General features: G+C 38.3%; 1 protein-coding gene across 2 annotated transcripts in view; it reads left to right on the top strand.

Moving 5' to 3' along the window:
* ASXL3 (ASXL transcriptional regulator 3) overlaps positions 1–27,349 on the top strand; it is a 145,369-nt gene extending 118,020 nt beyond the window's left edge. For both annotated transcript variants that reach the window (XM_030810604.1, XM_030810606.1), the window contains exons 9-12: positions 8,140–8,236; positions 10,441–10,546; positions 14,624–16,580; positions 19,027–27,349. In XM_030810604.1, coding sequence (XP_030666464.1) covers positions 8,140–8,236; positions 10,441–10,546; positions 14,624–16,580; positions 19,027–22,740 — 5,874 coding nt within the window. In that variant the 3' untranslated portion in view covers positions 22,741–27,349. The remainder of the gene's footprint in view (positions 1–8,139; positions 8,237–10,440; positions 10,547–14,623; positions 16,581–19,026) is intronic.
* Positions 27,350–27,895: the final 546 nt, after the last annotated feature.

The raw sequence follows: 27,895 nt of genomic DNA, 5'->3' as shown, positions 1-27,895 counted from the left end.
GTAGGTTAAAGTTTATTACATCATCTTTAATATTGTTTCACTATTTATTCTGAATACTTGGTTCTCACAATATTCTCAAAATTGTCCCATTTTCAGATCTTAGAAACTTATATTCATTTGTTAAAGAGGGATATAGTCTCTAGCATGGGGAAATACATTGTCTCATGTTTATCACATTTGGCTGTTTCTGTCAGTGATACTTTTACAACTCTTAATGCATCAGTTCCCAAACTGTATTCTGGGGAATAGTTGTTCTGTGAGATACTGATGGTTGTTCTGCGAGAGGATTATAAAGTTTAAAAGTTTGGGAAATACCGCATAATTTATTCTTCAGGATTTAAGGTAAATTTTAGCATATTAGATAATAGAGTAAATGAAACTACTTAACCATATTTAGTACAGTCAGGCTTTATTTATTGTATAGAAGAATGCATTTCTTTTAGATGGATTTACCTATTAAAATGCCTATTTTGCAAAACACAATTTTGGTAATATTGTCTTACTGCAATTTTGGAAATAGCTTCGAAAAGTTATTTGCAAAATTGTCTTTGGCATATTGTTGATCTATCTCCTTTAGGGAATCCATCCCTCTTAACAGCCTTCTTTCATTTTTATGCCTATCTTTATGTTATTCTAAAGAATAATATTTTCCCTTATGGATAAATCTTGAGCATGTCTATAGAGTCTCCTGGGCCATCTGAATTATACTTAGTGGTAAGGAAAAAATTAAAATTTACCTTTTAAAGAGAGTCAATACTCTGGCTTTTATTCGTACTGGAATATAGACTACAAGGGCACTGGGTGCTTGATCATGCAGGGTATAAGTGGCTCAATGATAACAGCATATGATAGTTCATATGCTCATTACTCTTTTATATTGTATTAGACTCCTGATTAGTGTCTCACTGTCTGGGTTGTCTTTGCTCTAAAGATCCTATTGATTTTTGTATTGGACACAACAGCTAATGTACTGTACTGCACACACTGTTTACCTTAGTAATGCTAAAAGGCTTGATAGATATTAGCACATCTACAATACAGATCACCTTCTGCAAACACACTCTTCCCTTACACCTATCAATATGATGCCACTTGCTCCGATTTTCTTCCTACCTCTTTCTACTTTTGCTTAGTCTTCCTAACAGGATCTACTTTACCTCCTCATTCCTGTTACATTAGTATTCCTCAGGACTCTGCTTTAAGCCACCTTCTCTTTTGGTAAATATTCTTCGAATGTTCTCATCTATACCCATGTTTCCAACTACACTTTATTTGCTACTCACTCCTATTTGAAAACAATATTTACCATTGAGCATCTTGCCCTATTCTCAGTTACTGACTAGACATCTTTATTTGGATGCCATCAAGATATCCTCACATCAACATATCCAGAGCCTTCATTTCTTATTTCTAAATACTGTTTCCCCCTTGTGCCTTTTCCTGTCCTGATGTTTGGTGCCAGCATCTACCCAGTTAGCAAGCCTTATTCCTGGGAATCATCTTCCACATCTTTGTCTCATCTTTCTCAGCCCCAGTGATCACTCAGTGCCATCAATTCTGGTTTGTATACTTATCTTGAATATTCTCCTTCCTCTCTGTTTCCACTACCTGAACAATCTTAAGACTTTTCATCATTGGTTCCACTTGCTCTTGATGCTAGTTAACAGAAATCCCTGTCTTAGTCTTGCCTTTGTCCAGGGCACCCTCTACACTGTAGTAGGAGTAACATCTACTGGGAATTATAATCAGCATCTCAACCTGATGTAGTGCTAAAACACACCTCCTCTGCCTATAGTCTTGTCTTTTAAAAACTAATTAGCAGTTTTCTACATTTCATGCCTAAGTCAAAAAATTCTTGATATCAACCTTGCCTGCCCTCTTTCATATCACACATTTAATCTATCATCAAATTATGCTGGCTCAACCTTTGGGATGTAATCAGAACCTAACCGTTTAACGCTGCCTCCAGTGCTATTACCCCAGTCCAAACTACTATCATTTTTTTCCTGGATTATTGAAAACCCTATATACTAGTGTTCTTGGTAGATCTTTATTTGCTAAAGCTATGCTGTCTAGTACAATAGCCACTAGCCACTTGAGGCTTTTGAACACTAGAAATATGGCTCACTAGAATATGAAGTGAGATGTGCTATTAAAAAGATCCACTGGATATTGAAGAATTCGTATTCAAAGAGAATGTAAAATATCTCTAACAGTATTTTATATTGAATATATGTTGAAATAATATTTTCGATAGTTTGGATTAAGAAAATGCATTATTGAAATTAATTACGTTTCTTTTATTTTTTCCAACATGATTAGTAGAAAAATTGAAATCACATATGTGACTCACCTTTATATTGCTATTAGACAGCAGTACTCTGAATATTTTTCTAAACACAGCAGTCAGAGCTACCCTTTGGAAATGTCAGATCTTATCGTTCTTTGGACCAACACCCTCCAAAGGCTTTCCAGCCCCCTCAAGAGAGAAGGCAGTCTGTATAGTGGGTGACGAGGCCCAGTGTGATCCTGTCCCCTCCGCTCCTCTTCCTCCCACTTTCTGCTCTCTAGCTCCAAGGGGCTCCTTGCAAGCCCCACCTGAGGGCCTTTGCATTTATATTCCCTTCTCTTGGCTAACTCATCCCCATCTAGCTGTGTGGCTTGCTTTTGCATTTCTTTCTGCTCAAATGTCTCTTATTAATTCTATTAGAACGGCTCATCCTGATACCCTATCTAGAGCCGCAATCATCTTCCCTGCACATACTTAATGTGAATATTTTCTTCATGTTTTGGCTTTACTTTGAATGACTCCTCGTTGTCTGTAGAATGAAATCCAGATTGCTTAGTATTTCTCGGTGTACCATTATTATTTAGCCACTTTCTAACTCCATCACTCACTGTTCTCAGCAACTCTCGTACCATGCAGTTAGAATCACTTGTAAAAAACACAAAATAAGAAAAAAGTGGTTTAGAAAATAGAAGTTTAAAGGATTATTATTAAATGTAAATATGTTCTTGCACTGAATTAACATTCATTCTTCTTCAAACATTGTATGATATGCAAGGAGGAAAGTTTATTTAACCCTTTGAATTCCAGTTGGCACCCATTCCTTAAAATGTATGTTAATAGTATCCATACCAAAGACAAATGATATACTTACCAAGAAAGAGTATAAACCTTTATAAAAGTATCTCTATGTGAGTAAGTTTTCTTTATTAGTGTTTATTTTCCTTTGGAACAAAGATTATTATCAGAGATTTTCTCCTCCTAATGAAATAGGAACTATAATTTATCAATAGTTAGATACTTCATTATGAGACAGGTGATTTTGGGAATGAACATTTCTATTTTGGCTAATCAGGAAAACACATTGTAACTTAGGAATAAATAAATCTTTCAGAAATGTTTATTGTTCCAGTTCATTCAAATATATCTTTTGGACAATATTTCTTAAAACCCATAAAATTAATAGTGTATTTAAAATGTTTTATTGGCATTTATTTCCTAAATCAAATTCAGCACTAGTATTTAATTGTACTGTCTGTTACAGCCTGGGGATCTGGCAGTTAAAATTATTTTTCTGTTTAAAATAAAAATATTTTCCTCCAGGGCTGGCTTTCATATTCTTGAATGTGTTTATGTCACACTGCCTTGCATTTCCATGTGCTGAGATCTCAAGAATCTGTCAGAGCTAATCTGGATCTGGTATTTATTTGTGTCTTAAAATTATGCTGAAATTTTAATTACTAACTAATCATGCCCCTGGCTTGGTAGAATATATGAAACTAAACTTCTGTATATCAGCTACTGGAGTTAAATTTTAAATCCTCCACTACTCAAAGCAAGGGCAGTACAATAAACTTTTATTTACTATCTGCAAGATGCTAAGTGTTACACTGACTATAAAAGTTTATAAGGCAAAATCTAAGTCCTCAAATGTAGAATAATTCTAATCCACTGTGCCTTCTATACATGTGCTCCACAATGAGTATCTCTCTCTGCCTTTTCAGAGAACTTGCCTTCCACCTATTAGTCCTAATTGAAATCTATCTGTACAATATGAATACCTTTTCCCTTTTAATCTTTCTAAATTGAGTTGCCATTTTCTCAAGGTGCTGGAATCACAAGGACATCTATTCAAAGTTAATATTTGTAGAAAAATTTCAGACTTCATAGAGGCATATCATTTATATGACTGTCTTGTCCTCATCCTTATTGTCTTTACTAAAACTTAATAACATTCTTGAAGACTTGTACTCAACGTTAGCCATCATTTAATCCACCCCATCTCCCAGAATCATCCTGAGCAACTTTAATGTCTCCTGAAATGTTCTCCCAATGACTTTACCTTCTTATTCCTGAAGACCTTCACCCAGTCATAAATATATCTCAGATTTGTCTTTCTTTTATAGCCTTTTACTGAAATACTCCGATACTCTTTCTAGCAATGTCTCAGTTTCATTTTTCCTTCTCTCTTCTGTTACACAGCTACCAAAGTCATCTTTTTAAACACATACCTTTTAGATATTTTCCTTGGCTTCAAAAATTTGATATGTTTCCCACTACCTAGAGTGGTGCTTCACAACTTTCCACCATCATGGTTTATATTGAACAAGGTAATAAATATGCATGAGTAAACTGGGGGGGAAACTTGGACCTGGAGGCCACTAACCTGGGGCCTATGGTACATTTACTGGGCTGCTCCCATGTAGAGCATGAAGCCCAAGCTCTTTAGGTTTGGTGTCTTACTTAGGAACCTCCTCAGCTCTTTCCTCCTGAAACAGGGCCTGGAAGAAGAACTGGAGGACAGGTAATTTTAAAGCCAAAGCCAAGGGTTAAGTAGGGTGAGGCAGGGAGGAGAGAAGCCCTTTGGACAACTGTCGCTTATTTATTGGAGAAAATGTGTAGAATGAGCCACAGAACTGTTTCACAGGAGGACAGCAGGAGAGTGAAGCATTTTTCTGCAGTCTGTTGTCTCTCATGAATTGGGAGTTGCGCCCAGGGACAAACTCTGCATCTCCAGGGGTACCTGCAGGGGAACTTGAAGCTCTTTTTGCTTCAGAGAAAGTCTTAGAGTGTTATAGACTTATGTTGGACCTAAGTGAATTGAACTGTTTACCGTTTGCTCTGTACTCATGTAGCCAAGATGATATAAAGTGGAGTATCAGAAATGTTTGGTGTAGACTTCCTCTTGTACCACTCAGATCTTGTGCTTCACGTTAAGCTCCCTCTGTCTTTAACTCTTTTTTTTTTATCCAAGCATTTATTATTTTATTATTTTTTTTAATTATACTTCTTTAGGTTTTAGGGTACATGTGCACAATGTGCAGGTTTGTTACATATGTATCCATGTGCCATGTTGATTTCCTGCACCCATTAACTCGTCATTTAGCATTAGGTATATCTCCTAATGCTGTCCCTCCCCCCCCCAACCCCACGACAGTCCCCAGAGTGTGATGTTCCCCTTCCTGTGTCCATGAGTTCTCATTGTTCAATTCCCACCTATGAGTGAGAACATGCGGTGTTTGGTTTTTTGTCCTTGCGATAGTTTACTGAGAATGATGTTTTCCAGTTTCATCCATGTCCCTACAAAGGACATGAACTCATCATTTTTTATGGCTGCATAGTATTCCATGGTGTATATGTGCCACATTTTCTTAATCTAGTCTATCGTTGTTGGACATTTGGATTGGTTCCAACTCTTTGCTATTGTGAATAGTGCCGCAATAAACATACGTGTGCATGTGTCTTTATAGCAGCATGATTTATAGTCTTTAACTCTTTAAAAAGTAACTGGTCATAATACTAATATATTGGAAAGAAGAAAAAAAATGAAAATAACAAGACTTATGACCAGAGGCTTAGTGGATCAGCTATAGGCTGTGCCAGTCTCAAGCTGGTTTTGAGGATGTGGTTGTAGCTCATCATCTCCCTCCTTCGTTACTCATTTCTGATTTTCTCACTCTTAGTTGGCACTTCTACTAGAAGTGGCCCAGACCACCATCCCTGATTGCCCTGTCAGGATGTCAATCACCAGGCACGAATAACACCAAGAGATGTCCCAGGGAATCCCCAGCGTTCCTAACACCCTTCTGTCCATCCCTTCCCTATTGCAGCAGTCTTATTTCCTCATGATGGTTAGGGCTGATTGATTATCCTATCTGTCTCCTTTGTTTGCCTACTGGTCCAACAGAATGAGTAATACAAAGTAACCAGACAAAGCTTTGGCTACAATGGGGCCCTTACATTGTCCACTAGTGCAGTTGTTCTCAACTAGGGATGATTTTGCCCCCAAAGGACATTTGGCCATGTTTGGAGATGTTTTTTGTTGTCACATCGATAGGGAGTTGCTCCTGGGATCTACTGGGTAGAGTTCAGGGATGGTGCCAAACATCCGACATTACACAGGACATGCCCCCACTAAAAAGAATTATCTGGCCCCAAAAGACAATAGTGCCAATCTTAAGAAACCCTGCTCTAATTGAAGTGATTCACCGTTGGGAATCTGGACTTCTAATCCCACAGAGACTAGAGCTATGGGGACAGAATGCATGCAGTCTGCAAGTGGTTGTTTGGGAATGGTAGTGCAAAGGTTCTTTCATTCTGCCCCTTAGTTCCCAGATCCATGTAATCTAGCCATTGGGAACATAGCACCAAACAGCATCCATTTGGTTGAGTGCATAAACCACACTGCAGAGGATGGTGTCCTAGAGTTATCCAGTCAAAGGATGGGGAAGCTGAGACATTCATTCATATATCAGGGCTTTGGTAAACCTATGAGGTGGGACATTGGCATGGTGATGTAACTGTACATTAGTCATGCTGAACTCAGGTGGGTGAAAAGGGCGTACAAGGACCAAAAGTATCTGTTCTATGTAGAATATATTCAGAATATAAATACAGGGGATTTTTCTTTATTGCCAGTGAATTTCCAGCAACCATACAAGTGCCCTGCACATAGGTTCATATGAGTGGCTTAACAAGTATCTGTTGAATAAGATGAAATAATTGAGCATGAGTAAACAATAAATCAATTACTAAATGAAATCTTGCCTGAAAATTTTCAAATGTATTGAATATTTTAGTGTGGTTACCAGTGCCATCTTAAATGAAGACCCTCATGATCTCGAATCTGTGGCCTCCCTATAGATGTCACAGCGTCAACAATAAGCATATCTTGCATTTGTTCTCAGTGCCTCTCTTTGCTGGCTTTGATTAGACATTATCCAGCTTAACATAATATACTTGCTTTTTATGTTCAATATTCTCCTTTGCTCCTGAATGATGATTGAACTGAAACATTCATGAAGGCATTATTTGAGTTAAATTTTAAAAAAGTGATAGTATTTCAATAGGTGAAAATGGAGTGTAGAGAAGATCAAAAACAAACCAAAAAATGAGGATAAGAAATCTCCAAATGTGTTTTCAGGTAATTATAATTAGTGCTTAGGATATATGAATTCTATATGTGGAAGTAACAGGAAATCTTTGAAGATCTAGTTGGGGTTACAGTTTGCCAGGCCTTTTAGTACTAGGTGAAAGCATCTTCACACCTTCATAAATGCCCCAGTTACTGATAGTTCATTATGTTCTGCTTCTACAGTAATGCTCATGCTCGTTGACAGTATACCTTATGCTTTTATCTCTAACCATTCTGTCCAGATCCTCTTAGACTCTCATGAGGCTGCATCAGGTTCTTCCTACACTCTCATGTCCACATACATAGATTCTCCGAGCTTTTACATTTTGAACTTAATTCTCACTCACCTAATGCTTGACATTGTTTAACTTGTTATGTGTTTTAAATTTACTTACCAACTACATAAGAAGCCAGGCAAGGACAACACTAATTATTTCTGTCTCTTACACATCAGCAAGCAGAATGCATATATCTAATCTCCTAGTATTCATCCCAGGAGACCAATCTTTTGTTGGGTCCCTTTCCTCTCCTCCTCCAACCCTGCACATGCTCTCGCTGGAGCTCCTGCTCTCTCTCCCTTCTCCTTTCTGTCTCCTTCCCCCTTCCTCCTCCTCACACATACACTGCCCAACACCACTCAGTTTTTGCTTCTTTCCTGCATACTTTTGCTTTGAGTTATTCCTGATGGAACCTTCTTTTTGTCGACTTATTTTCCTAGATGGGAAGTGATGGAATTTTACGCCTCAGTACTTCAGCTCTAAATAATGAATTCTTTGCATATGCAGCACAAGGGTGGAAACAGCGACTGGCAGAAGGTAAATTTGTATTTTCTATTATTATGTGACATATTGGAGTACACATACGGTACTGAGCTTTGTACCTTTCTCTGATTTCTCAGTCTTTTCTCCGCCACAGTACACTTTAATTTAGTAAAATAACTCATATCCCTTTCCAAATGAGTTCACTAATTCTTTTGTTATACTTGACATTATTGAGGTCAGATATTTTTGAAGAAAGCATTATTTTATCTTGGACATCATAAAATTTTTGATGCAGCAACATTTTCTTGGGGATGGTAATTTTAATGACATTGTTTGATCCATTATGCATTCTCTTAAGCATCCTGGCACCTAAAGAAACTTCTTTTAATGCTCTCTTCCCCGGAAGTTACTACTTCACCTTATCCTTCCTTTAATCACCAAGTTTCTTGAAAGACTACAAAATGCCCAATGCTACTGTATTTTTCCTCTTTACACACTCAAACTTTATAGTCAGGGGTGGGCCCACTCTACACAACTGAAATATTCCTCCTAGAGAAGAATACTAGCCAGGCGTGGTGGCTCACGCCTGTTATCCCAGGACCCTGGGAGGCCTAGGCAGGCAGATCGCTTGAGCTCAGGAGTGACCAGCAGCCTAAGCAACATGGTGAAACTCCATCTCTACAAAAAATACAAAAATCAGCCAGGCATGGTGGTGCATACCTACAGTCTTCAGCAACTAGGGAGTCTAAAGTGGATGGATCACCTGGGCTCAGGAGGTCAAGGCTGCAGTGATTGACCTACTTATCATGCTACTGCACTCTAGCCAAGGCAACAGAGTGACACCCTGTCTCAAAAAAAAAAAAAAAAAAAAAATTACTAATGGCAAATTCCAATTTCCTGTTCTCAGTCCTTACATTTCAAGTTCCTTCATCAATATCTCATTTGTTTTTTCACTCCATCTGACTTGAAACCATCTACTTTAGATTTTAAAAACAGATTTTAAATTATTTTTCTGGGGCTACGTTTCTGCCAGCCCTTGCTCAGCTTTCATCAGGATCTCCTATTCTTCTATCTGATGCCTCCAGCATTTTCTTTTCTAATCATAGTATTCCCTAAGCTGCCTCATTCACCACCTTGGTTTTAGCTATTGCCAGCGTGCCAAGAATTTTCAAATCTGGCTTTCACACCCTTGCCTAATCCCCCCACTCCTTCCCCAGTGTTTTATTTTCAAATGCTTAGCAGATCTCACTAGCTAATAACAGGCACTTTAAACCAAGATGCCCAATATTAAATTCACGAGCTTCTCTTTCCTCTCTACTCCTTCTTCTGTTTCCTCTATTTCTGTAATGTCACAACTGTCCTCATAGTTGCTCAGTTTAAAACCTTACTGATGACTTTGACTCTCTTCCTTTTCTTCACACCTATCTGGTCATGAACTGTTACTTGTACTTGACCCCTCCCTCTTCAACATTCCTGTTGCTACTGGCCCAGCTGTAATCTCCACCTTTCCTGTGTGGTATTCAGTAGTCCTATAGCTGCAGTCCTCCAGTTTCTTCACTCTGTTGTCAGACCTGTTTTTCTACGCAGCTTATTTGGCCATATTCCCTCCACACTGAATGCCACCAGAACCTCCCTCTGTCTCTCATAGAAAAATGAAGAACTTTCTTTAGAACGTCTGTTGGGTAATTGGCCTCAGCTTTTATTTCCCATTTTATTTCTTCCTATATTTTACTCACAATTGGCCACTCAAAAGATCATAAATATATGGATTTGTATCTCTGTGCCTTGTGACTTAATTACTTTATAAAAGCCTGAGCAACCTTCAAAATCTAACTCAAGAGTCAGCTCCTATATGTGGTCCTCCTTAATCGACCTAGGCAGCATTAAGCGCTTTACTTTCTATATTTCACTACATTTATTATTATGACCTATACAGGGCTTTATACATTGTATTATAGTCTATTTCCAGCAGACTGATTTCCTTAAGGACACTGAATATACACTCTTTTATTTGTAGCCCCTAGCAGGTAATACATTTGCCAAATGCTTTAGCGTTCTTCTAAAGCATTTAGCTTTAGCATTTTTATGAACATCTTGAGTGATGTTCATGAAAAGAGAAGATGTAGAAATGTTATCATTATTTGTCCTTGTACTTTTCAAGATCCATAAAAGTTTACTCAGATGAATTACATGTTTTCTTTATTAATTGGCAAAAGATGTGACCACATTTATTCAATACATTAGCATTTTCTTTTTAGGAGAGTTTACCCCAGAAATGCAGTTGCGGATAAGGCAAGAAATTGAGAAGGAAAAGAAAACAGAACCTTGGAAAGAAAAATTCTTTGAGAGGTTTTATGGAGAAAAGTAAGTACTGGAGTATTTTTTCTCATTTCTCTGAGAAGGAAATGAAAATGTAATTCTCTGCATCACATAGCACACTCATATGCTGTAAAACTTAATAAACCTGTGATAAAAGGCAATAGTCCCTCAGTGTAAGAAATTGCAGATGAAATTATAGTGGGATATCAGCACTTAAATTTTTAAAAAATGCATTTTCAAGGGTTTATAACTTGTTCGTGAAATTTTATTTTGGGCTGAAAATAGCACATAAAATCTTAAAGTAGTCACTTTTGAATTTCTTAATAGATATGAGTAAAATTCCCCTGTTTTCAAGTATGTTCATGAATTAATGCTTTATAGATAAATAATTTTAGGCATGTATTTAATTCTCACACTTTTCTAAAATTATTGACTGTGTCTAATGCATTTTAATCTTTGTTTAGTCCTTGTTTTGGGGAGACCCTGAGATGTTATCTTTTGCTTTATCTTCCTCTTCAAGTGTAATCTGTCTTTAATTTATTATGTGTATGTGTGCTTCTTTTTTTAAGTAACATGAGCGTTTACATCATAGCATGGTAGCAAATGAACTAACCCTGAAAGCAGTTTCACCTTTGCCTCATGTTTAACAGAGGCACGTTCTGCTTTGGCAATATTAGTGTCTCAGACAATCAGATCCCTAAAAATGGAGGGGTTTAAGAACTTACTATTGACAGTCACTTCAGATCCCCCTTAGAGGAACTTATGCTCCAGCTCCCACATACAAATCAATACTTGAAAGTTTTTATTTTGTGTAAAGGACATAGGTGGTTGCAGGTAACACGACCTATGTCATGTGATCTCATTTCACAAAATTACACTTGTAAATGGGGAAAAGAAAGACATGCCAGAAGGAGTCTCATGTGAGAGCTCTTCATGTAAAGAAATTAGATACTTAACAGACCGCTTGGAGTAGGGTGCTCAGAATATGCTAGCCTCCATGAATTGTCCTAAATGGCAGTCCCCTTGAGTAGGAAGGCCTGTTTTCAATTGCTGTGCCAGGGTATATATATATTTTTAAGCAAAGCCAAATAGAGATAATTAATGTCTTTTCTCAAACATTAAAAATGTGACAAGCTAGTTATATGTCTTCACATGAAGTCACCAACAATATCACTCAAGCCTGCTTGCATCAAAATCTAGGAGTTGAGCCCAGGAGTCTGTGTTTTAGAAGATTTCCAGGTCAAGCTGATCCCCAGCAGGATTAAGAACCCTGGAGAATAAGATTAAAGACCACTTAGGAGCCTTCTTCCCTCTCCTTTTGCCTGTGAAAGAAAATGCTGGGAGCTCTCTTTTTGGTAACGGCAGAAGCATAACTGAGATAGTACCTCCAAAGCATTGGTTCTTAATTTTTTAGTGATAGACCCATTCTTTTATTAATTTAATGTATTTATCTAACATCTCCTCTGTGCCAGACACTCTCCTGGATGCCAGGGATGCAATTGTTTGTAGGACTACCTAAGCTCTGCTCCCAGAGAGCCTCAGTTCAAGGGTCCTAAATTACAGAGAGCTTTCTTTCATGCAACAAATAGTCATTGAGTATACACTGGCTCTGATATGTTTCTAAGAGCTTTGCAAATATTTCATTTAATCCTCCCAGTAATTCCATAAGATGGATACCATTATTCATAATTTTTTTTTAATTAGGAAGCCGAGGGAAAGTGAAGCTAAATAATTTTCCCAGGTTTATAACAGTGAGGTTAAGTAACTTGCTTGGGGTCTTAATCCTGCAAATCCTTCTCAGAAAAATTCACACACATGCATAATTTTTGCATGAAATTTAGGGGCTTTCCGGATTCCCTTGGATATCAGATCTAGGGCCCCTTCCCTAGAAGGTGACAGCTATGATATTATTAATAAACATGACGCCCTCATTGCCGTCACCAAGCTCTGAATACAAAACATGCTTCTACTTAGCCCTTTTTTTGCTGTGGTTTATCAGTAGCTTTTGTCCTCTCACATCACTGGACTTGTCTCTTGATCTTTTTTATCTTTCATTACATATTGCATGGCAGATATATTTTAAACATTTCATTGACTGCCCTTCTCATTTTGTTGCTCCCAGGTTACCTTTATTCCCCTACCACCAGACAGTTTTTAGTTGACTGACACCACGTGCCTTTTCGTTGCTCTAAGCTTTTTCAAAAATGTGTCTAAACATTCATACTAATGTCCAGTTAAGATCTGTCTGATTTAGTTTCCAATTTTTTTAGATATTTATTATGATTCTCACTTGCCTAATCTCTTTGTAATATAATATTATTCTATATTTGGTTTACATCACTTGTATAAATGCTAAGTATTACAGGGCTTGGCTTGTGAACTTGTGTGTAGATTTCTGGAGGCCAGGGTTTTCCTTTGCGTAGTATGGGGAACTGTGAACATCTTCCTCCTATGCCTTATGCAATCTTAAATGTATTTTTCCATGAAAATAAGAAAATGTTGACATGGGCATATTTTATACAGTGCTGTTGTACATATACACTTACCTATATGTATATTTAATAATATTATTAACCAACTAGCAGAAATTTGGCTGCCAGTGGATAGATTTCTGAATGTTACATACTTATTCTAGTATCAATGGTACCTCTGCTTGAGCTAGTCCCAAGGAACCTTATTTCTTGCAGATTATTCTGCTTTAAATATATCTGTAATGTTGTTTTTCTGATACTCTCAGTATAGTATAGTTATAGATTGTAGCTTAGTTTGAATTCATCTTAGAGAACATTGAAAGGAAAGAGAATATTTATGAAGGCAGTATTTTCTACCTTTTCCGAGATTTCTGAATTTAAATAAAGAAGGCAATGGCCAAATACCCAAAAACCGTATTCAGCGTTATTTCCCTTTCACATTGAGGATTTTTAAAAAGCAAAGGTTAAAGTGGTTTTCACTGAGGTATTGTTTGCATCAGTGTTACCATGACTATATTTCTTCACTTAAATGTGCTTTTTCCTCTGGAAATGTTCTCTCTCCTGCTCATCTTTCCCATTGCCTGTACCCTAATTTAACTTCATTTAGAGCAGCATATTTCTCTACCATCTGATGCTGACAATGTAAATTATATGATAGAAAACAGTGATTTACAGTACCCTTGATTGTAACTCTGATTAGATTTGCCTTAAGACCTGAACATCATGCTCAATTATTTCTTGATTTTCTATACCTATCATGTATGGAATATCTTTACAGTAAGAGATCTGCATAAAAGAATTTAAAAGTCTTGCTTCACAGAAATGTAAGCTGGTGGAATAACTTTGATAACCCCAAATATGTTGTTATTCTTTAATGAAATTTGCATGTTGTCTTAGGTTAGATAGTTAGATGCCAAAATAAGGTGATTGAGTAATACTTCTTAGATTAGTTTAAGAAAACCAATCTTTGGAACTCATTTCAATTTCAGAATTTGATGAATTTCATTCATCTTCCGTTGATCTTAATTTCTTGGTTCTCTTGTATCCTCCGAAAACTATATAATTTTCTATTATAAGAGCATCTTTCTACTTGCGGATTTAAAAAATATATATTTTATATGTTATTTTGCTCTTCTGCTCATATTTTCTAATACTTTGTTGTGTGTAATTTTCTTATTCCTTTATTAACACTTGGTAAGGCTCGTATCTCCTTACTTTACAAAATAAAAATCTAGACTGTTCTTAACCAGCAGTAGAGTTTTAGTTGAGATTATAAAAGCAGCAAAGAAGCATCATCATTATAAACTGGTTTACATAAATTAAGCATGTTAGTGATTATAAATATTTTCTAATACTTTGTTGTATGTAATTTTCATATTGCTTTACTAACACTTGGTAAGGCTCATATCTCCTTGCTTTACAAAATAAAAATCTAGACTGTTCTTAACCAAAAGCAGAGTATTAGTTGGGATTATAAAAGCAGCAAAGAAACATCATCATTATAAACTGGTTTACATAAATTAAACATGATAATGATTATAAATGTAATTTGATGCATTTACTTCTATTGAATACTACATTCATGAGAGATCCCAGTTGTACCTTTTATGTTTTGTGGTTGAGCAATAATTTATCTCTAATTTCTGTACAGGCTGGGCATGTCAAGAGAGGAATCTGTGAAGCTCACTACTGGACCAAACAATGCTGGAGCTCAAAGTAGTTCTTCATGTGGGACTTCTGGCCTTCCAGTTTCTGCACAGACACCCTTGGCAGAACAACAGCCAAAAAGCATGAAAAGCCCAGCTTCTCCAGAGCCTGGTTTCTGTGCTACTCTTTGCCCTATGGTAGAAATTCCAGCTAAAGATATAATGGCAGAATCGGAGTCAGAGGATATCTTGATCCCTGAAGAATCTATAATTCAGGAGGAAATTGCAGAAGAGGTAGAGACTAGTATCTGTGAATGCCAGGAGGAAAATCATAAGACAATACCTGAATTTTCTAAGGAGGCTGAAAGTCTGACCAATTCTCATGAAGAACCCCAAATAGCACCTCCTGAAGATAACTTGGAATCCTGTGTTATGATGAATGATGTTTTAGAAACTTTGCCTCATATTGAAATTAAGATAGAAGAGAAGTCAGAATCACCCCAGGAAGAAATGACAGTTGTTATCGATCAGTTAGAAGTCTGTGACTCTCTTGTTCCTTCCACTTCATCTGTGACTCATGTCAGTGACACAGAACATAAGGAGTCAGAAACTGCAGTAGAGACCAGTACCCCCAAAATAAAAACAGGGTCATCTTCTCTAGAAGGCCAGTTTCCAAATGAAGGAATTACTATAGATATGGAGCTACAGAGTGACCCTGAAGAACAGCTTTCAGAAAATGCCTGCATCTCTGAAACGTCCTTTACTTCTGAGAGCCCAGAGGGAGCCTGTACCAGCCTGCCTTCTCCAGGAGGGGAAACACAGTCCACATCAGAAGAATCATGTACTCCAGCCTCCCTTGAGACAACATTTTGTTCTGAGGTATCTAGCACTGAAAATACAGACAAATACAACCAGAGAAATTCCACTGATGAAAACTTTCATGCATCTTTGATGTCAGAAATATCTCCAATATCCACTTCACCTGAAATATCAGAAGCATCTCTTATGTCCAGCTTACCATTAACATCGGAAGCATCACCAGTATCCAACTTACCTTTAACATCAGAAACCTCACCAATGTCTGACTTACCTTTAACATCAGAAACTTCTTCAGTGTCTTCCATGCTTCTTACCTCTGAGACCACTTTTGTATCCAGTTTGCCACTTCCTTCAGAAACATCTCCAATTTCCAACTCTTCCATAAATGAGAGAATGGCACATCAGCAAAGAAAGTCACCTTCTGTTTCTGAAGAGCCGCTCTCCCCACAGAAAGATGAGTCTTCCGCCACTGCCAAACCTCTGGGAGACAACCTTACCTCCCAGCAGAAGAATCTATCTAATACTCCCGAACCCATCATGATGAGTTCTTCTTCCATTGCTCCTGAAGCATTTCCATCTGAAGATTTGCACAATAAGACTCTGAGTCAGCAAACTTGTAAATCACATGTTGACACTGAGAAGCCCTATCCTGCTTTGATTCCAGAACTTGCTTCTACTGAAATGATAAAAGTTAAAAATCATAGCGTCCTGCAAAGAACAGAAAAAAAAGTGTTACCTTCACCATTGGAATTATCTGTCTTTTCTGAAGGGACAGATAATAAGGGAAATGAGCTTCCATCTGCTAAATTACAGGACAAGCAATATATCTCATCAGTGGATAAGGCTTCATTTTCAGAAGGCTCTAGAAATAAAACACATAAGCAAGGGAGTACACAGAGTCGGTTAGAAACCTTACATACTTCCAAGTCATCAGAGCCCTCCAAGTCACCTGATGGGATAAGAAATGAAAGTAGAGATTCAGAGATATCAAAGAGGAAAACTGCAGAGCAACACAGCTTTGGAATCTGTAAGGAAAAGAGAGCTAGGATAGAAGATGATCAGTCAACCCGGAACATATCATCTAGCAGCCCACCTGAGAAAGAACAGCCTCCAAGAGAGGAACCAAGGGTTCCCCCTCTCAAGGTATGGTATTAAATAAACAAAAGGCAATTCCATAGATAGGCTTTTCCTATTTAGAAGCCTAATTTTTCAAGAATAATTAGATTTTCTTCCTTCTAGGTTTTATGCAGCAATTTATAATCTAATCCTCTAATAGTAAATGATCCTCTTTATGACTATGTATTGAATTCATAAAAGCAGTTTAGATACATGCATATGTTTAGACCCAGCATTAAAGGAAAAAGAATTGAGAGAGAATAGGGCCTGGAAATGTCTCCAGGCCACTGAGACACCTGGGTTTATGGGGATTTCAAGGTGTAGGACAGAGACCTATGTAAACATGGGAAAATGTGAAAGATAATTTAGTTTTCTATAAAAGTTCTTTAGGGAACTTACACCATAAACCCAGTGTAATTTTTTCTAAGTTTCTGCCCTCTGTCATTTATACTGACTTGATGCTTTTATCTAAGTGCATTTATACTGTTGTACAGTAAAGTGGATTATTCCATCATAGCATTGGTCTAGAATTATAAACATCTCAAGCTTTTTAAATTAAAAATATTATGCTGTATATGTAGACATAAAATCCACAAAATTTTCATTTTATATATGACTCAGGTTCTCCACAGGCTGACTTTAAAATTATGGTTGTACTTACTCTTTTTAATAAAGCGGTCTCTAGTAAGCAAGATTCTAGAGGTGTAAAAGATGAGCATTAAGTTCAATTAAAAACTTACTATGCATTTTAATTTCTGAAGCAATAGAAATAATAATATAAACTTTTCATAGGAGATATTTTTAAACATGCCAGTCTGTCAAAAGCTTATTTTCAAAGTCATATGGACTTTATGTAAAGATAGATAGATAACAACATGAGGGAAATTTGTAGTCATGGAAATGTTCTGTATCTTAATTGTATCAATGTCAGTATCCTGGTTGTGATATGTCAGAATCTTGCAAGATGTTACTATCTTGCCATATTATTTGAGCACATTAATTAATAAATTAAGCACTGATTTGAAAAAAGGTAAATACTACAAGAATATTTGATGTTTGGTCTTAAGAGCTCTTGCTTAAGGATATTTAAGTTTATTTAAAATATGTTTAATTTTTTACATAGGAGAAATACTAAAAGAGCAAATTGAATCTTCTCCTCAAAACTATCTTTTCTTTTTTTGGCCTTTGGAATAGAAGAGAGACTTCACAAGCAGTTTGAAAATGAGAAACAAGATAGCTCAGGAAGACAATTTCATCTATCAAAGTTCCAAAGTATAATTCTAAATTGATATGTATAATCTGGAGAAAAAGGAAGCAGAATACATGGAAACAACACCGAATGGGAAGTCCAAAGGCTCTAGTCACTCAATAGTTATATGATCCCAAGGCAAACTACTTTACCTGCACAGCCTCAGTTTCCTCAACTGTGAAATGAGGGACGTCAACTAGATTCCTTCCAGCTCTACACAGCCATGACTAAGAATGCTTTTTAGTGACTAGAGCAACACAGCCTTGCTATGGAATGCTGGCTGTTAGACCTTGTGCCTCATGAATTTGGTGATGACTCTGTGAGTCTCTTAATTACCAAGAATTGGTAAACAGTATGGGTTGGGACGTTTACAAAATTCAGCAGATTATGGATTACCAATATCAAAAGAAACTGTCCAATGCATAAAACCTTTAGAGACAGAAAATCAGAGTTTCCCTTGCCTTTATGCAAATGTAATGATAATACAATCCCTTTGGAAAACAGAACACTCTGACAAATGTAGTCTCATTCCATCTTTAAAACAGCTCTTTGAAGGAAATAGACCAGAAATAACTAGTCTCATTTTACAACTGAGTTTACAAACTTCTCTTGTGTTCTTATCATATATGTATAAAGCAGCATGCAAGGTAGCATGGGAGTGCATAAAAATCATAGCGTTCTTGGCTCAGAGAGGTTATTGGAGAAACTGAGGTACACAGTGATTAGCCTAGGATCACAAAGTTCCTTTGTGTAAAGTCAAAATGAGAATTCTAGTTGTCAACATCTCGGTCAGGGCTTTTTTCTTTGGGTCAAATTAAGACAGACAAACTCAAATAGAGTTGAAGTTCCACTTTTTTATGCCACTAAAAAAGATATTTTAAAATTAAATATCTCGAAGTCTTTTTAGCCTACCGCACTTCTAGAAGCATGAATTTTGTATCCATTTGTATGATGCATGAAGAAGATGCTTCATTTCCATGCCAAATGAAGGTACAATGGATGTTTTTGTAGATTAAAAAACAGATTAAGAACTTAATTTTTTCTATTCATACTAGGTTTCTTGTTGCTTTATGCCCTAAAGGTGCATCCAGGGATTTAGGTGTAGTTCATGGCACATTATGAGAGAATGCAGCTAGTCTTTTCCCTTGCATTATCACATTCTACGTGCCTCCTCTGTGATCATGTATGAAGCACATTATATTTTTTTTTCTCTCCTCCTTTTAGATTCAGCTTTCCAAAATTGGGCCACCTTTTATAATCAAGAGCCAACCAGTCTCCAAACCTGAGTCTCGAGCATCCACTAGCACATCTGTCAGTGGCGGGAGGAACACAGGAGCCAGGACCCTCGCAGATATCAAGGCCCGGGCCCAACAAGCTCGGGCCCAGCGAGAGGCTGCTGCAGCTGCTGCTGTGGCTGCTGCAGCGAGCATTGTCTCTGGAGCCATGGGAAGTCCAGGAGAGGGTGGAAAGGCGAGAACTCTGGCACACATCAAAGAGCAGACAAAGGCTAAGCTCTTTGCAAAGCATCAAGCTCGAGCCCATCTCTTCCAGACCTCTAAAGAGACCCGATTGCCTCCACTCAGCTCAAAGGAAGGGCCTCCAAACTTAGAAGTCTCTTCTACCCCTGAAACAAAAATGGAAGGTTCGACTGGTGTCATTATTGTCAATCCAAACTGTAGATCTCCTAGCAACAAGTCTGCCCACCTCCGGGAGACCACCACTGTACTACAGCAGTCTCTTAACCCAAGTAAACTTCCAGAAACTGCCACTGACTTATCTGTGCATAGTTCTGATGAAAACATACCTGTGTCACATTTATCTGAGAAAATTGTTTCATCTACCTCTTCTGAAAATAGCAGTGTGCCCATGCTTTTTAATAAAAATTCTGTCCCTGTATCTGTTTGCAGCACTGCTATATCGGGAGCAATTAAAGAACATCCCTTTGTGAGTTCTGTTGATAAATCCTCTGTCCTAATGTCTGTTGACAGTGCAAACACTACAATTTCTACTTGTAATATAAGCATGTTAAAAACCATCCAGGGAACTGACACTCCATGCGTAGCCATTATACCAAAATGTATTGAAAGCACTCCCATTTCAGCCACTACAGAGGGCTCCAGCATATCAAGCTCCATGGATGATAAGCAGTTACTAATATCAAGCAGCAGTGCTAGTAACTTAGTCTCCACTCAGTACACCTCTGTGCCAACTCCATCCATCGGAAACAATTTGCCAAACCACCTCTCCACTAACTCTGTCTTGATTCCCCCAACGGGAATTAACAACAGATTTCCTTCTGAGAAGATAGCCATACCTGGGAGTGAAGAACAGGCCACTGTATCCATGGGTACCACTGTGAGAGCAGCCCTCGGCTGCAGTGATTCCGTAGCGGTCACAGACTCTCTGGTTGCACACCCGACCGTTGCAATGTTTACTGGAAACATGCTGACAATAAACTCTTATGATAGTCCTCCCAAATTAAGTGCTGAAAGCTTGGACAAAAATTCAGGGCCTCGAAACAGGGCAGATAATTCTGGAAAACCTCAGCAACCACCAGGGGGCTTTGCACCAGCAGCCATAAACCGATCAATTCCGTGTAAAGTCATCGTTGACCACAGCACCACGCTGACCTCCAGTTTGTCTCTGACTGTCTCCGTTGAAAGCTCAGAAGCCAGCTTGGACCTGCAGGGCAGGCCAGTGAGGACAGAGGCATCCGTACAGCCCATGGCGTGTCCTCAGGTGTCTGTGATTAGCAGGCCTGAGCCAGTTGCCAATGAAGGTGTAGATCACAGTTCCACTTTCATTGCTGCTTCGGCAGCAAAACAAGACGGTAAAACATTGCAGGCCACCTGCACAAGTCTCCGAGAATTACCCCTTGTTCCAGATAAATTAAATGAGCCGACTGCTCCCAGTCATAACTTTGCTGAGCAGGCACGTGGCCCAGCTCCTTTCAAAAGTGAAGCAGACACAACCTGTAGCAATCAGTATAACCCAAGTAACCGGATTTGCTGGAATGATGATGGGATGAGGAGCACAGGACAGCCTCTGGTTACTCACTCGGGTTCAAGTAAACAAAAAGAATATCTAGAGCAAAGCTGTCCAAAGGCTATCAAAACTGAACATGCCAGCTACTTGAACGTGTCAGAACTTCATCCCAGGAATCTCATAACAAATGTTGCTCTTCCTGTGAAATCTGAACTTCACGAAGCAGACAAGGGCTTTAGAATGGACACTGAAGACTTCCCCGCCCCCGAGCTGCCTCCCCCGGCTGCAGAGGGAGCCTCTAGTGTACAACAAACACAGAACGCAAAAGCTTCCACTTCGAGTCCCATGGAAGAGGCTATTTCCTTGGCTACCGACACCCTGAAAAGAGTCCCTGGTGCAGGGAGCTCAAGCTGTCGTCTGTCCTCTGTGGAGGCTAACAATCCACTGGTGACGCAGTTACTACAGGGCAACCTGCCTTTGGAAAAAGTGTTGCCACAGCCCAGATTGGGAGCCAAGCTCGAAATCAACAGGCTTCCATTGCCTCTTCAAACTACCTCAGTGGGTAAAACAGCACCAGAGAGAAACGTTGAAATTCCGCCCAGCTCTCCAAATCCTGATGGTAAGGGCTACTTGGCAGGGACTCTGGCACCACTCCAAATGAAAAAGCGAGAAAACCACCCCAAAAAGAGAGTAGCTAGGACTGTAGGAGAACACACTCAAGTTAAATGTGAACCAGGAAAATTGTTGGTGGAGCCAGATGTTAAAGGGGTGCCTTGTGTCATCAATTCCGGCATGAGTCAGCTAGGACACAGCCAGCCATTTAAGCAAGAATGGCTAAACAAGCACTCCATGCAGAACAGAATTGTTCACAGCCCTGAGGTCAAACAGCAAAAGCGGCTGCTCCCCTCGTGTAGCTTCCAGCAGAACCTATTTCATGTTGACAAGAATGGCGGCTTCCACCCTGATGCTGGTACCTCACACAGACAGCAGTTTTACCAAATGCCTATGGCTCCCAGGGGCCCCATTCCTACTGCAGCTCTATTACAGGCTTCTTCCAAGACCCCAGTTGGGTGTAATGCATTTGCCTTCAACAGGCATCTTGAACAGAAGGGATTGGGAGAGGTTAGTCTTTCCTCAGCCCCTCACCAGCTAAGGTTAGCCAACATGTTATCGCCCAATATGCCCATGAAAGAAGGTGATGAGGTGGGAGGCACTGCACACGCAATGCCAAACAAAGCACTAGTACATCCGCCGCCACCGCCGCCTCCCCCTCCCCCTCCCCCTCCACCCTTGGCTTTGCCCCCGCCTCCCCCACCACCACCTCCACTACCTCCACCTCTCCCTAATGCAGAAGTCCCATCCGATCAAAAACAACCTCCAGTTACCATGGAAACCACTAAGAGACTTAGTTGGCCACAGTCCACGGGCATATGTAGCAATATAAAATCAGAACCTCTTTCTTTTGAGGAAGGTTTAAGCAGCAGCTGTGAACTGGGCATGAAACAAGTTCCCTATGACCAGAATGAAATGAAAGAACAGTTAAAAGCATTTGCGCTAAAAAATGCAGATTTCTCTTCCTATTTGCTTTCTGAGCCACAAAAGCCTTTTACCCAATTAGCTGCTCAGAAAATGCAGGTGCAGCAACAACAGCAGCTCTGTGGAAATTATCCAACAATACACTTTGGTAGCACGAGTTTCAAAAGGGCAGCATCTGCAATTGAAAAGTCCATTGGGATTTTGGGAAGTGGCTCCAATCCTGCCACGGGCTTGTCTGGTCAGAATGCTCAGATGCCCGTTCAGAACTTTGCCGACAGCAGCAATGCAGATGAATTGGAACTGAAATGCTCTTGCCGGCTGAAAGCCATGATTGTGTGCAAAGGCTGTGGGGCCTTCTGCCATGACGACTGCATAGGTCCTTCAAAACTCTGTGTAGCATGCCTGGTTGTACGATAAGAGCTGAGTGAAAGATGCAGTATCCCTTTTCCACACGGAAAAGCCAAATAGCATCAGCAACAACAAATCGAATAATGCAGTGGTTTCTATCATGCTAATTTATTTTGCTTTGGAGCAGGTACCTTTTCTCTATGGCATTATTTTCTTGCATTTCTCATAAAGGGGAGGATGCATCCCAACTGAATGGCTCACTGGCATGTCTTTTATGTGTTCAGTTGCCATTCCTAGCTTTGGAAAGTTTCTTTCTGTCCATGTGTATACAAGTCAATGCCCCATTTTTGTTTTTCTTTTAACCGAGGTGTAGATAGGAAAAGGATATTTTTAGTTACTTAATAACCAGAAGTGCAGATGTGTAAGGAGAATGAGAGGAATGATTTAAAGTGGTTATGCATTTTTCTATAGATGAGCCATTACAGAAAGGAATTTTACAGTTGACTTTTCTGGACCTAGCTTTACCACAGTGATTAAATCCTATTTAGAAAGGGGAATCTGATTTAAATGTGTGATTCCTTGTATTTACTCCTATCACAAAAGATGTATTAAAGGAGGTATGCCATTAATGAAATCCACTGTCCTGAGTATTATCTTTCCTCCTGTTTTACTTTCTCAGAGACTATGGCAGAATATCTGGATCTTCCTTGGAATTTGTACACATATGGTAGTGAAATGTGTCCTACATCTGAAATTGCATGGGACTCATGCCCAGCAATCTGGTTCTAGCCCTTTGACACCTGATCATATGACAGCAATTGGCCAGCCAATAGCCATAAGCCCAGAGGATTTTAGAGCTTCATGTGTGGCTTTTAAGAGCAGGTTTGGAAAAAAAAAAAAAAAAAAGACCCTAAACTTCAAAGCAAGGAAATAAGATGCTGTATATGCACACATAAATGTGTTGATAATGTAAATATCCTATTTACTCTAATGAATTACTAGGTATTAAAAGTGGGGGATGGAAATCATTGTAGCCCTTTATTGATGACACCCATGCATTCTGGCTTCAGACCTTGCAGAGGTTGGCCATATCTTTGTAAAAGTGTCATTGATGATAAAAGGGACTACCCGAGGCTAAAGTGTCAACATTTTCAGAACAATCGCTTTTCTCATTATTTACAACCTATATAATTCAACTTTGAAATAACCCTTATTTTGAAAAAAAACTGTTCTAGGTATGGCACGTTTTGTTTTTTCCCTCAGGTATATTCAATACATTCTTCATATTTGGGGGAACTGCTTTTGAAAAAGGGATACTGCATCTTAACAGTTATCTTCAGTGTGCATCCAGTATAAGTCTGCGTGTTGAGTATTTGAGCTACATTCCATATACTTTGGCCACCCTCATACCAGAGGACAGCCGTAGTTCAGGAGGCTCTGTTTTCAAAAGCAAGTTCAAAAGCACACCCACATTGAGGGAAGATGAAAGAAAACAAAAACCAACCATGCCCATTTCACTTCAGATTACAGAGCACAAAATGTGGAGTGCCATTAACCCATTGATTGATTGTGGCTGTAGAATTTAAAAAGCAAACATGGGGGGGTGGGGAATCATCTGTATCCAGGGTAAGAATGACCAGTATTTTCACATGGGATCATCCTAATCACTGTAAACTTTTTGACATTCCCGTAAAACACGTCTTAAAAGTTGACTGGAATGAGCAGAAATTACATTCCTGAAAACAAGAGCACTTGTGATTTTTTTATAATAACCAACTATATGATATGTTTTTTTCTCCATATTGTGATGTTGCCAAATTTCTTTAGGTGATACAGACATCATTTCGAATAACAAATTGCTGATAGTGAGAGGTACTTTATCTTAGAAAGAAAGCAAAGAAAGGCCTGCTGCTGTAGCCATGATGTGGGTGCTTCAGTACTGTCATTTCTGTTTCTCACAGTAAAATTGGCAAAACTAATGACTGAAAAAGTTAGCAATGCACTTAACCAGCCTTTCCCGAGGAAAGCAGCATAAGTTCCAGCGGATCCTTAGTTTTCTCTTCACTGCATGCCAGGTTGTGTTGGGGTGGCATCCTTATCAGTGGTGTCTTTGTCTGCCTGGCTCTGATACCCTGATTTCGAAGATCATGCTCTTAGTCTCACAGCGGGGCACCCCTATAATACAGACACTTGCATGCCAACTCCTTCCAAATTCAGTCACTGCTATACCAGTGTCAGATACTGTCTACACCAGCAAATTGAAACCCATCACATCAGTAACTGACATGGTGTTGGAAGAAACTCCAGTCTACAGAACCTTTGCACTCAGTATGTGAGGTACAATTGAGGCTGATGAGATACTGAGCTCATTATCAGTTCCTTCATTGTTGAGTACTGCCTGCAAGTTGCTTATTGGGAATAAGGAAAAGTGTCCTTCTGTATGTTTTGATTTTTCACATAACAGGCTTGGAGAATCAATTGTTGATAGTGCATGGATTCTATCATCCAGGTCCGATTAGCATAATTTTTTCTGCGCCCTTGCTTTTTTTTTTTTTTTTTGCTCCAGTTCAAATTCCTAGTGTTCTCATATGGTTTATATTACTGAAAAATTAATATCTTTAAGCTAAAATATAAGGGAAAGGAAGAAGAGAAATTTAGATGTAAAATGTGGGTCAGATATTTTATAGGTTTCCATTTAATAGATATACACACAAAATCCAGTATATTTGAATTGACTGAGTAGGTTCTTAGTTTTCTGATTTCTACATGTGTCTGCTATGTGCAAATGGAATATGTTATTTACTACATGGTTATTGTGGTGTAGTGTGCAAATGTTAGCGTGTGCATTATCCTGATTACTGGACAGAGTTTTATTCTTATCAGGAATAGAACTTGCACATGTACCATACAATTTTTTTTTTTTTTAATCACAAAGGATGTATTTCCCTAAGTAGCACTTTTGGAGCAGGGGAAGGAAGAAAACTGCTATTCCCTAATCCTCCTCCTATAAGATATGCATATGCCTGAGGTGTATAAAGACATTTAGGTTAGTTAATGGGCATGTTAATAAGAGCATTGTGATGCAAATTCATTTTCAAAATGAAAATATTTTCTTCCCCAAAGTGAGAATAGCAGAAATTTTGGTGAACTGAGCACCATAGTTATATAATATTTCCCTGCGAAGGTCTAGTTTGAAGAAAAAAAAAAACTTGAAAACAAACCTATGAGGTTGAGCCTGGTTGCTATAAAGACTTCGGGGTGGTATGTGTTTCTGGGATGAGCTATATAGAAAGTTTAGTTGACTGCTGGACCTTGGATATTCTTAACTTGGTTCAAAATAAACACACAAAAACAAGCTGGTGCATATGGTGCTTTATAATGCACTCGAGAGTAGGAATACCCGTTGCTGTAGCCCCATTTCCTTTACAAACCCCCGCACAATTTCAAAAGTGGAAGTTACCTACCGTGGCCTCTGGTTTCCCAGTTCCTCCGTGGTATGATGAAGTCCCAGGTTTTAGAAGCTGAAGCCAAGCCTAGGGTAGCATCGTCTGTATGGTGGTGAGGCCCAGCACAGCGGTAGCTGCCTAGTGGGAATGACTCCCTGAGCATGCAGAGCCCAGAGTCACGGTCCATCTGCGTTCCCAGAGAACAATTGTGTAGAGTCCTAGAACAGGAACTCTGAATCAGACTGTCAGGGGCCTATGTAGCCAAAATGTTACTAAATATAAAATTCCTGTCGTCTTCAGTCTTCATGCTTTGTCACTGTAAAGCGAACAAAAAGCATTTTTACTATAATTTAAAGGAGCTGCTTTTTTATAGCACATACTATTTCGCTTTGTACTATATTTGATAGTTGCAGAATAATTTAGACTGTAGAAAAACTTTGTTGTATTTGTACTGTTCTTGAATGTTTCAAAGAAAGTGCTTTACTTGGTTGCCATAATTTTCTTGTACTGCTGTATTCCCCTCCCTCCCCTGCTTCATGGAAACCTGATATGATACATATTTTCAGTAGTTTCTTTTTTTTTTAATGTGTGTTCGTTTGTACTATTTTTTTTTTTTTTTGGTCAGTATTCTGAATGTTTACATCTGTTTGACATTAGCCATTTAATGCCTTTTTTAAAGGCGGTATTACTCCTACAGTGTAACAGCAAAATGTGAAATCAACCCAAACATAACATGCATGACAAACAGATTGGGGGCGAAGGCCCTGAACCTACATAGACATTTTATATCAGCATACAGAAAAGTAAAATCCTCCTTCAGTCCTCTACCAAAGAATATATTATTCCCACAGGAAAAACTCAGAAAAGGTGTGTAAAATCCTCAGAAGGGGGAGCAGTTGATTCAGTAAGACTGCAACAATTTAATACTGTTACGCTTGCTTTGATACCTGACTAAATGTGACTGAGTGCAACAAGCATTTACAAAAATTTTTAGACAGTGTTTTGTTTAGAATTCAGGGATCATGCATTCTTTAATGGTGCTGTTTGTTTTTTATTTCTTTTCTACAAAGAAAACAAGTGTTGCCTACAAAAGTGACTGCTCACAATACCATAAGTTAAATGAAATGAAATGTTTGTCTCTTCATGTTTCTCTGTCTTTCCCTTTCTCAAAGTAACAACTTGGGTTTCAATATTAAGATATTCTGGAGAAAATAAAGAAATTAAACATGAAATAATTGTCATTTTAATTTTTTAATGAAATGAAGTAATTTATATATGTTAAATGTACTAATAATTGGAAATTCTATTTAAAATTTATAGGGACAACTTAAACCATATACTGTTAAATTACCCATGCTGCTTTTTGGTAATGGTGACTTGTCAACATATGGTTATAACTATGGTTAAAACAGGAAAAGCTAAAACTGAAACTTCAGAAATTGTAGCAGTTATGCTTATCATTTAAGACTATATTTGGACTTTGTTTTCATTAAGATCTTAATTTTTTATACCAAAAAGCATTCAGGTAAACAAATTGTTACCATCACATGTATTTTTAACTTTCAAAATGAATAATTCAGAAAATGATCTCTTAAAAGAATTGCTTTGGTTAATTTTTAAAAATCCTACATGAAATATTGTATCTAGAGTTATTTGAATGAAATGCTGTGAGCCATTAAAACAAAATTGCCTCAGTTATATTTACATAGGTTAAAGAAATATGCATATCTTTTCAGTAAGATGAATCAAAGCATAAACACAGTTGGCTATTAAATCTC

The sequence above is a fragment of the Nomascus leucogenys genome, chromosome 4 (assembly GCF_006542625.1).
Source record: "Nomascus leucogenys isolate Asia chromosome 4, Asia_NLE_v1, whole genome shotgun sequence".
Classification (NCBI taxonomy): domain Eukaryota; kingdom Metazoa; phylum Chordata; class Mammalia; order Primates; family Hylobatidae; genus Nomascus; species Nomascus leucogenys.
This window is presented reverse-complemented; position numbering and strand designations above follow the sequence as displayed.